The 12,021-nt window shown below is 39.6% G+C and overlaps 1 protein-coding gene across 1 annotated transcript in view; it reads left to right on the top strand.

Moving 5' to 3' along the window:
* The window catches only part of LOC129726928 (protein Wnt-1), a 31,735-nt gene extending 21,351 nt beyond the window's left edge, over positions 1-10,384 (top strand). The window contains exons 3-5 of the mRNA XM_055684195.1: positions 5,601-5,899; positions 7,327-7,631; positions 7,714-10,384. Coding sequence (XP_055540170.1) covers positions 5,601-5,899; positions 7,327-7,631; positions 7,714-8,020 — 911 coding nt within the window. The 3' untranslated portion in view covers positions 8,021-10,384. The remainder of the gene's footprint in view (positions 1-5,600; positions 5,900-7,326; positions 7,632-7,713) is intronic.
* Positions 10,385-12,021: the final 1,637 nt, after the last annotated feature.

Below are 12,021 nucleotides of genomic sequence, written 5' to 3'. Positions count from 1 at the left end.
GTGACAGGAAAATATCTTAACTTCTTCAGTTGTGATTTAGAGCATTTCTAATTGTTTTGTTATTTTTCACGATAGCGACAAGTTTGTTTCTTTCTCTGTGTGCGAGAAACAAAATCAAAACCGCGCACCGAGAAACAAAAACGAAAATTTAATGAATGCTCATTGAGAAAACTTGCAACTCTTTTTACCAATAACTTATGATACTCAAAAGAACCCGTTTTGATCTAAATCAAATTTCTGGTAAATAAGTGTTGATCATTCATAGGTAGTAATTTTTCCTCGATGAATAAAGACTGGCTGAAGAAGTTAGAATCGCTGCTGTAAAATCAAATTCACAATGGTGTTCGTTAAGACGTTTTAATATTTTCAATGACAATAATAATCTTCGATAAACACCCGCTATAGTTATTCACACACATGCTATAACTATCTAAACACGCGTTAAAACTATTCATACACACGCTGTAGCTATAGCTATCCATACACACGCTATTCCTTTCCATACATCCGATACAACTATCTAAACACACGCATAAGCTATCCAACCATGTGCTATTACTATCCATACATACGCTATAACTAATCATTACACACGCAGCAGCTATCCACACACAAGCTATAACTATCCGTACACACGCTGAAGATATACACGCAATAGCCATAATATGCTACACATGCAAGTGTCTTACACACGCTATAGCTAGCCATACACACGCAACAGCGCCATCCCTATCATCGCAAATGTCATAGCAATACAGATGCACATACGTTATATGTGCACACTGCACACACACCCAACGTTTTCACCCAACGATATCTGAATTGGATTACCGCTGGTGGGGTCCAACTCAGATCGAAGGAGCACCGAACTGAATGAAGAAATGCAGCTTCCCACTACCTCCGCCGCTGCTGCCTGATACCACCGCTCTGGTTATGCTGCAGCTCAGTTTGGCCGCTGGAATCAGCCACCGCTGCTGATTATACAAGACCGGCCTGGTGGCCTTTCACTTGTTAACTGATGAATGCTATGAGACGACACAGGCTATTATATAGCCCAAAGCAAAAATCCATCCGCGAGCAAACAAGAAGCGAGCTTGTGATTGGTTGAATGTGCACGACTTTTAACACAACTTTTAACTAGTTTAGTATCGAAAACATATTTAAATTATTATATGACAATCTTGCGCAATATTTCCCCTATCAATCAAGCCATTGGTGTTTAGAATCTGTTCAGTGGTAATGATAAAAGAAGCATTTTAAAACGGTGTTGAAACACCTGTTGCAGCTACCGAAAGCGAGCTCGTTATTGGTTGAAAGCTGTGAGATTGTTTACAAAGTCAGATCGGTTGTATCCGTTAGTGTCGACTGTGCTTGTGAAGAGAGGTGGTGATTGGTTGCTCGGTATGATTTAGACAATCGATGTGATTTACCAATTTTTCAATAGTGTATCTCGAACAATAGGTTTTTTTTGTTACATGAATTCAACCGTAAAAGAATTTCTGATCGGTTGATGCCAAAACCTCGAAATTCTGAAAAGAAATGACTGATATATAAGCGCTCAAAACCTGACCACTTTTCCCTGGTTTTCCCCGGTTGAATTACTAGATTTTCAAATTCAGGTGCCTAACTTCGATATAGACGTTAGTCCAACGTCAAAATATTTTTAGCGTCTAACCGGTTTGTTTGATCGGTATAGTGTATTTAGCAAAGTTGTAGATAATAGTTTTATCCTTCCAAAAAAATACACATTGTGAAAAAAATTTATTCAAGATATCATAACTTAATTAGTTTTTATTCTACTATATTCCAAAAGGGATCAATGATTATCAAAAAATACAAGATATACAGCCCTAGAACAGTCATAAGGGCTCCTCTTGCTATCGTGTTAAGAACAAGAATTAAGTTCAATTTTCTACACGCAGTCTTTTGTATCGAGTTGAGCGTAGGATTTTGCAATGTAGGCGGGGCAACGCAGACTCGAGAATGAGAAACGAAACAAAACACCTTCGATACTACTGAGTGATTGTCATGAGCACCAGAAGAAAATTTGTGCTTTCCTGAAGCGAAAATAACCCTGGTTCTAGATTAACTAATTTGTGTTATCGATATTGGACCAATAACGTTTTCCGACTAGGCAGGAAAGGAACAATTTAACCGAAAAAGCACCTAATTTCGCAGTGAAAATTCTTTAAATGAGGGTAATATCTTGCTGCGACCAACTGTTCATAGGCAACACTGCCGTTTCCCTTTGGTGCCCCGGTCGTAGTTCTGGGAAGAACCGATTCCATAATTTTCAATTGGAAATGCGTGCTGCAGAACGCTGTTGATCGCACCACCACCGGTAGTATTGAATATGTTCCTTGGCTGCACATAATAAATTTGCACTCCGCTATGCCTTCCGGTAGCATACGATGATACCTATTCAGTTTCAGTTTTTTCAACGTAGGCGGGGCAACCCAGACTCGAGAATGAGGAACGAAGAAAAAAACACTTTGTTGGGTCAAAATATGAAGGCAATGGAATTTATTCCGTCCATGTTATTGTTATCCGTGCTCGGGAAGCAAGGTAAGGCAAGGCAAAGCTCGACATTGGAAATTTTCATTTTTTTCACCATTAAGCAGTAAAGCATCAATGTTAAACATACCCATATCAAACAATTGTCACACATTCTTTATCTGTCTACCGACATATAGATGACTAAGATTCATTAAGTCGTTCGCTTGCTATAATCGTTTGAAATTAGACGCAACGTTTGCCAGTTTCATTTTCAATTTTACAAAAAGTATAGACTCTCCCAGATGATCTCGAGGTACGATGCTGGGCTAACAAGAAAGGCGTCGTAGGTTCGAGTCTCGCACCAAGGCTTTTGTAGATATTCAATTTGTAATGGTTTTTTTAGCTTCTTTTCAAGAAGAAATATTTTTTCCTTAAGTTATATATTCAAATTTAAAAACGACTGTAACATGAAATTTCAAGGGAAATACGGCTTTTTCAGTCTTAAGTTCAGTATAAAGTTGTACCGTTTTTCGTTCAGCGTACAAAGCTTTACGATAGGTTGTCATAGCTATCTATAGGTTCTCTTTCAAAGTACCACATCCCAAAGCACGATGCGTTGGTGGATTTAATTTGTTTTTTCGGGCTTTTTATCGCACCTCTGGTAACACCAAGATCGACTCTTAACGCTGAACGAAAAACGGTACAATTTTATATGATGAGGCCGAAACGTCGGACTTAAAACCTAGTAGCGTTTTTAAGTTATATATTTTTTTCTGGAACAACAAAAATGTTATCTATAACTTTGTTGAATCATGAATCACTGCAGAACTGGAACTTGTCACGCAAAGTGCTTCAATTGTGCTCAAAATCCCAGGGATGGATCGTCATAGAAAATAATCAAACCCGTATTTTTTCGTTCGGTCGTTAGGGCGACCAGTTCTGAAATAGGGTGACCATGAAAACGGTTTTGTTCGATGTAGTTTATTTTGAGAAATTCATAACTTTTATATCAGTTAATCGATTTTTGATTCCTTGGGATTAAATTAAAGGTTATTATATGTATGAGAATTATGAGAAAAAATAACAATAAAATAAATCTGTGTGCTTTTATATGCAAAATATATAAAATTATTATATTTTTTGTTATGTTTTCAAATCAAAATTACTCAATTATAAAAAAGAAAATATTTTTGAAAAAAAATTCTTATATATAAAGTCAATTGTGCACTTCAAATTGAGACCACAAGATATTTTTTATGTCCACCCCAAAAATAACGGTAAACAAATGATAAAAAATATTATAATTTTTGAAGAAAATAAAGGAGTCCAGCAAAAACAATATTTTTGACCGAAAGTGTTGCCAGGAAGATTTTTATTGTATTTGAAAATTAAATTTGTATTTTTCGGCAAATGCAGCAAATTTTATTTTAAATTTGATAATTTCATCGTATTTCTCTAAAAGAAATACGTATCACCCCGAAGTAATATGAGCCAATTTCGAGAGATAACATTTTTTCGAGAATATTGGTAAACTTCGTAATAAATTTTCTTACAATTTACGTAAACGTGTTACGGTCGAAAAATACAGATAAAGCGTAGCGAAAAAGTTTTCAAAATCAAATATCGTGGTTTTCCCTGATATTCCCTGAAATATTTTCCCTGAAATTTTCAGCGTTCAGCACAAAAAAGTGCAACGTACATGAACGCAACTCTGAAATCCCAGCGAAAAATATATTCAATTGGACATGAAACCGATCCATAGAGGTCCCGAATCAGCCTTTTATGAATCAGTTTTTGCGTTACGGAGTCGTTCAAAAAAGAACCACATCTCGGTTGAAATTTTTTTCCCTGAATTTTTTTCCGGTTTCCCTGATATTCCCTGATTGCCCTGAAGGTTACCCTGACATTCCCAGTTTTTCCAGATTTTTCCAGGTTTTCGTGATAGGTGATTTTTGAAATATAAAAAAACAAACTCATCTCATTTGAAATATAAAAAAACAAACTCATCTCATCTTAAAAAATAACCCATCAGTATTTTCCGGGTATCTTACGTGATAAATTGTAGGAAATAGAAAAAAGTGGTTTCGACAAAAAATGCGTTATTTTGCTACAAAGAGGGGAACCCTACAGAGCAGGGGTATTCCAATCGACACCAAGATTGGGATTTTTCCGAAGTGACACTTGTGCTTACTCGTACACAACTTGTGCGTACACAACTTTGTAGAAAAAAGTTTTACAATAAAATATTGCTGCCGAGATCTAAACCCAAATTTCCTCTTAAATTCGGTTTCTGGACTATTGTGCAGTGTTATTAGTGAATCGTTTACTTGGCATGTTTTATAAAACTAATCTCAATTTTTTTCGGCAAATTTGTGGTCATCAGACAGTCTCAAAACAAGAAATCTTGTTACAGACAAATTTGTAATGAGATCCTAAAGGTTATATGTCAAACTGTTATGTGAAGAATTTATCATGAACGGTATTACGACTCACTTCGTCTTTGTGGAGTTTTGAATTGATGAATCGTCTTTTAACATGGCGACCGTTACGCACCTTGGCTTACGAGTGAAGAGCATTTTGATCCAAATCAATTCGCTCTTCGAGTTGTTTACTCCAGAAGCATCCCTCGTGGCCCCCGATACGGAAGCAGTAAACAGCCTTGATTAGAGCATCTCTCTTGCCCCGTGTTGTTCAACCTTCACCAATATGTTTGTACACTACAATTCAACAACAACAACAACAAAAACAACATAATAGAGCAAACCCATCCGAAGGCTTAAGGGGGTTTTCTTTTCCCATTCGCCCGCTAGGAGTGCAGGTCAGCAAAGATCCGAGCAGGGCAGAGCAGAAGTACGTCTTAAGTTTTGATCTTTCAAGAGCCTCTTCTAGGATGATGGAGATGGAGATTTCGAATCCCAAAAATGAAAAAAAAAAAAAACGTTCTTGTTAGCCCCGGTTGAACGACTTAGGCATGATTAGACTGACCATAAGTAGGATTACAAAACGATTTAATTTATTTTAATCGGGTTCCACTGTATGTGTGTGAGCCGCTTTTCTCTATGATACTGATAAATGTCGTTGTTTTTTTTTCCTTGTTCTTTCAGGATGTCGAGAAACGGCCTTCATCTACGCGATCACCAGTGCAGCGGTGACGCACAGCATCGCCAGAGCTTGCAGTGAGGGTTCGATCGAGTCATGCACTTGTGACTATTCACACCAGAGCAGGGCTCCGCAGGCTAACAGTATGGGAGCGGTGGCCGGCGTACGGGACTGGGAGTGGGGTGGCTGCAGTGACAACATTGGATTCGGGTTCAAATTCTCGCGGGAATTCGTGGACACTGGCGAGCGAGGTCGAACGCTCCGTGAGAAGATGAACCTTCACAACAACGAAGCTGGGCGAGCGGTGAGTGTAGATAATTTTCTTTTTAATCTTCCAACGTTGACGAGCGAACCGTTTACACGGGAGGTTGATGGGTTTAATTCGAGTGGCACTCAACGGACAATCATAATAAAGTCGGGAGTTTATCTGCGGGAAAACTAGCTTCGCGGGAAGCAGGGAGAGGGGGGGGATACCAAGGAGCGCGCTCAGGTGAGATTAACGCAAGCTTGTGCCACACAAGTTGCGCCAGTTGGCAGGGGATAAGCGAAAGCCCATTTGGGGTACCAAAGGCGATGGGGAGAAATCGTGGCAACCATCTGAGCTGCTGTTACCGCCGATAACGGGAGCTTTGATTTCGCAAGCCCATTTTGCCATACTTTTTTTCTTCTTTATATTTCATTAATAAATGTTTTAATCCTCTTCGCTGCGGGCTCGCGTGAGCCACAAAAGTACGCCTGCTGACTTCATTGGTGGCGACGCGCTAGGGTGGCTCACGGAGTTTCGATTCTAAAATAAACGAACAACGTTAAGTCTCCTGGTAGTTTTCTTATGGACCCACTCTGCGGCTGCCGTCACCGAAAAAGAGACAATATCTGCAACAGCGCATATTTTATATTCGCTGACAGCAGATAAAAGGCCTAATGAAATCATTTATGAATTTTATTAATTTGTGGTGATTGTAATTAAGTGACATATTAGTCCTGCCGCGGTCAGCAGGACAGCCAACGGTGGTTATGCATCCGACCGCCGCCGTCCAAAGGATTAGTGTGAAGTAGCTTCGATTTCTGCTCTCTTCGTTCGCCTAATGGCTTCTCGGCGGTGGTGTATTTCTTGGATCTCTCGAACTTTTTTTTTTTTGGGTGGAAGCAATTAAAGTGTGGGATACCTGTGGGAAAACGAACCGCGATGGAGATTATACACAAAGAGTTGAACGGGAAGAATGCAAAATTTTTCCAATGATGGTATTTAATTGATTTTTATAGGATTTTATGTGAATTCAAGACGAAATTAATGGCGGTTTAATGTTGCCATAAATCTGGGATTTGCTGTGATGTTTGATTGCAAGGGCGACGTTCATCCGTGGTATCCCTCCGCAGAGGAAATGAACTTGTAAACTGCATTCCGGAGGTAGTAAATAACCGAAGAAGAGACCATCGGATCGGTTGTACCCCGTGCTGATTCGATGATCTGCTTTAGCCACGGTTCAGAGTTAAAAACCGTCGTAAATAAAGTTTATTGAAAATGTTTAAAAACATATTATTATTGAAATCCCTTGAAATGGACAACAATTTTCTTTCAATCAGCTCAAGTGTAATGCCATTCGCACTATTGACATTACCCGGCAACGCCGGTTCATCTCCCTGCTCAACAACACGATAAAGATCACCGCAATCGTAAATTATCTTCCGACGATTTATGATATCATTTGTTTCTGCTTTCCTCCTTTTCAGCACGTTCAATCGGAGATGCGGCAGGAATGCAAGTGCCATGGGATGTCCGGCTCGTGCACCGTCAAAACTTGCTGGATGCGGCTGCCGAGCTTCCGAGTCGTGGGCGATCTGCTGAAGGATCGATTCGATGGCGCCTCGCGAGTTATGGTTTCCAACAGCCTACGATCGACGGTTAACGAGGCTACCATCTCGAACCGAGCGAACCCGAACGGGCTGAAGAGTCCCAACCAGGTCGGTTCCAGCCCGAACAGTGTTTCGAGTAATTCGATCCACGCGAGAAGTCATCAGCAGAAGAAAATCAATCGGTGAGTTTGCTAGCTTTAAAATTCCGATAAAGTTCATATAGCTAAAACTTTCTTCTCCCCTCTCCAACCTTGTCACCCACAGATATAACTTCCAGCTGAAACCGCACAATCCAGATCACAAACCGCCCGGTTCAAAGGACCTGGTGTACCTTGAACCGTCGCCTGGATTCTGCGAACGAAATCCGCGTCTAGGCATTCAGGGAACGCACGGTCGTCAGTGCAACGATACGTCGATAGGCGTTGACGGATGTGATCTGATGTGCTGCGGCCGGGGCTACCGAACCCAGGAGGTCATCGTGGTGGAACGGTGCGCCTGCACCTTCCACTGGTGCTGCGAGGTAAAGTGTAAGCTTTGTCGGACCAAGAAGATTATTCACACATGTCTGTGAAGGCGATAGCAAGGATAGCAGCCAGCAGCCAGTCGAGTCATGAAGAAACGTTCGCTTATGCTTTTTCCATGCGTATACGCCGTCGTCGTCGTCGTCGTCGTCGTTGGGTCCGTGTGTTTGCTTTTTTGCGTTGATCTCTGAATCATAATCCTGCTGTGGAGCTTGAGCTAAAGCAGAATGGAACAAAAACGATGGACAGAAAAAAAAAACTTATGCGACAGTCTGACTGTCCACTCTGCTAGTTCCAGAGTGGTCGTCGTCGTCCGTTATGTGGGAACCAAAGTCAGCTCTACCGTAAAAAGAGAAAGAGAGTGGGAGATGGAGTAAAACGTGAACATCTCCTTATCTTAAATATTCGACTTTTGTTTTAAATTATAATGGATGACATTTGGTGATTCTACGAGCGAGAACGTTTTTTTAATCTGCTGGAATTTCAACTCCTCCGGGAGTAGCTGGAAAAGTTTAAGATAAAAACCGTGGCAAGATTGTGATCCCGAAGATCATTCACGGCCGGGTCGTGGGTAGACGGATCAAAAAATTGTAAATACTTCTGCTCTTTTTTTATAAATATTATTTAATTAACTGAATTGACGACCAAAAAATATTATATATTTTTGCTTGGAAGCTTTTTCTTTAGTTGTTTTTTGAATCCGAGAGGGAAAAATAATGTTTAAGAAGAAGATCCTTACCTTGCTTGCTTGCTTACTCCTTTGCGCAACCGTTCCTTTCGCTAGGAACCGTATGTGTAGCTTTGTGTGTGTACCATATATAAGTATTTATTCGTTCGTCCGGAATATAACTAATGCAAATAATTGTTTCAGTATTAAATGTTCCATTTAAAATCTGGTAAACTATAGTATTGTGTAACCTAGACAAACCTGAACAGTGAAACCTAGCTCTGTAAGTGAAAACGAGATCCCAGTTATTTAATGTTGGCATAATGTAAAATTGTTTTATCTAGATAAGATGTACAGAGAACAACACAAATTTTAGTTAGTTGTACGTACCTTATTGCGTAATTGTAACAGCCTTAGTTTATAGACAAGCAACAATTTAGAACTGACTAACAATCAAACAAAAGACTGATAGAATTTAAATAATTTTGCCTCAAAACAAAGAAAGTGTTAGCTTTGTTTTCAAAATTTACAGCTGTTTTTTATTGTGAAAATTACAGTTTAGACACGGGAAAACGCATCTTGCAACAGAAGGACGATTCGTTTGAAATGCACTCCTGTAGGTTCACACCGACTAGTGTGTTCCGAGTCCAACAATATTTACAATCATTCAGAAAATCCTTTTGGCTTCGTGGTGGATAACTTTGACAATTACTTTTGAATGGAGTTAAATTCTATCTCATTCGCACTGAATAAAAGCAAACATATCGCGGTCCCTACCAATCAACATCTTTGGTAGCATGGTTTGTCCCTTGAACCAACTAACATCTACGGATCGAAAGGACGACTACCGGCGGCATGTTTGACCGACTCTATTCTCAAGAAACCTTGAACTTTTCCATCACGATTCCCAACTGACGACCAGTACGAATATTGCGAAAGCATTTTAGGATAAAGTCGCACAAACTCGGTTTGCGACCAACGTGAGAGTAGCATTCTCCGATCCCATTCTTCTGTGCACGTTGCGTTCGATGAAAAAGTGTCTATGTTGGAATCAATCAAAATCATTGCTGAGTTACTAATCCTCTTCAAGTTTTAGCTTTTCTTCGACGTCACTAGAAAAGCAACCACAATCGTGTTTATATGATAGTGATCACTAGTAGCAGTTTAGGAAATACCGCAGCCGCAAACTTAATAGGAGCAAACCCATGCCGTGTATGAAAATCTGTTTATTTAATAATATTCTATTAACTTATTAACAAAAAAACCCCTGCGTCCCTGTGTACCTATCCGAGAACTACTTTCTAGTTAAGATGTGAACAGTGCCCATAGCTATGTAAGATAGTTAGTGTAGCTTAGCGCGTAGCATTTCTTCTTTTTGTAAATAACAGCAGAACCGCTCTTGTAGTAGGACAGGTGATAATTGTTTTTAACGAAATAGTTCCAAACAATGAACAAACAGCAGCTTTCTATCTGTGTTTGGCTATATTAATAATTGCCTATCGCTCGTTTTTTGCTCGCTTTAGAGTAAAATGAGTGTTAGGACATCTTTTTTTTTGCTCTGTAAGAATAATAGGTTCCCCCGCGTAGATATTTAAATCGGATGTTTTTCTCTTGTCATACCAGCCTTTTGTTTGTGTAACTCTGTGAGAAGCGCAGCAGCGTGTGAATGTAAAATAGAAAACGCAAAATGCAACGAATCATTTATTGAATGTTGATGTGAAATCGGTGAAAATTCGAAAATAAAAACAAATGTTCATGACAATCAGAAAGGCAATGTTTTATTGTGGTTTTCAAATCCGAAAAATTCACCCTCTCAATGCCTGTCTAATTGAAAAAAAAACGTACTTATTAGCGTTCTCTTATCTTCGTGACTAGCGATTACAAACCACTCATAATCCTCTTGGGATTTTTGCTGAAGAGCTTTCAAGCAGTTTTACATGTTTTTTCTTTCGATCCATACGTTCCAACCCCTAAGGCGTCAGTGTGTCCAAATCGAGAAACGGACGGCAAAACTATTTTTTCAAGTCCTATCTTATCCATATATTCTAGAAAGTTGCTTCGTTTACTGCTGTCCTTCATATGCTTCAATGGAATCAGTTACAAATTTCGCCGTTTAGAGGGCGTCATACCTAACTTTTAAACGTGACTCGCTAGACGAATAGTTTCTTCTGCAAAGTTGTGTAGAATTTTATTAAAAAACCGTTTGCTGAATATCTCGAACCTCTAGAAATTGAGATTTCAGAGCTACAAGACGTTTTCTAAAAAGGCTTTTTAAAAGCAGTTTTTCATCCATATGCTCAACTCTATGGCCTAAAACATGACTGTATAAAATTGAGAGTGACGTGGTCACCATATAGAGGGCGCCACACCTAACTTTTGAACGTGACTTGCTTACTGGGTTACTTCCAATTGACCTTTTCGAAAAATACAAAAAATTGGAAATAACAGAACCTAAAAACTCTTGTATTGGGATAATAACGAATTAACGTGCAGTTTGCGCTATGTGTTTGCAGCCAAAAAAGAATGTGCATTTGACTTAAATTTACGATCTTTCCGTACAAAAATTGCTCAAAAAAGTGCCCTGTGTGCAATTTCGGTTCATTTGGACGTGGTTTAGGAGTGCTTCGAAGCGCTCAATGCTGTGTGATGGATCACGAGGAATGTATTTCGAATTTTGCCGCATAGGCGTCAGCGGGTGTAGTTGCTCAACTACCAGTTGGACATTGTAGCACAGTTGCCATACAAGCGGATATCGATCCACCATACTCAGTTTTGGAACGGTAGTAATAAATTAGCCTTCAAAGAAGTGACAGCCTTTTCTTAATTAATCTCGGATTTCGGTAAAGCTGCGGTCACAACCATCGGTCACAACCAGCGATGGAAAAAAATCACCTCTAGCGATTTTGAATACGTATAAAGGAAGCCTAAGATGCGTTGACATCGTCGTCAGTATGCGAATAACAAAGTATCGGTGTTGGTTCACTCTCTTTGCTTTCCTTTTTACGATATATTGCTTGTCGTTAGCGTACACCACAACATATGGTTCTCAATGTGCACAACTCGGTATATGAAGTTATTCGTCTCTGTTACACAGAGCGATCAGATATTGTTATGTTATTACCCATGAATAAGATTTTTTGTCAGAAAAAAGAAAGAAAATGACAATGTATGCTCTCCTACTCTCGCTCAAGTCAACCGCTGCCGAAGTAGTCCCTTCCCCCACACTTTCCTTCTCACCGCACCACACCTCTGCTGCTGCTCAGGCGACATAATATTCTTTTGCTGCTATTCTTTGTTCCCCCAACGACCGGCATATGGAGAGACAAACGCAACGAGCGAATCGCTTCTCAGAGTAGATGTAGTCTAGTCATGTGTTTATTTTCT

This window comes from Wyeomyia smithii, chromosome 3 (assembly GCF_029784165.1).
Source record: "Wyeomyia smithii strain HCP4-BCI-WySm-NY-G18 chromosome 3, ASM2978416v1, whole genome shotgun sequence".
Classification (NCBI taxonomy): domain Eukaryota; kingdom Metazoa; phylum Arthropoda; class Insecta; order Diptera; family Culicidae; genus Wyeomyia; species Wyeomyia smithii.
This window is presented reverse-complemented; position numbering and strand designations above follow the sequence as displayed.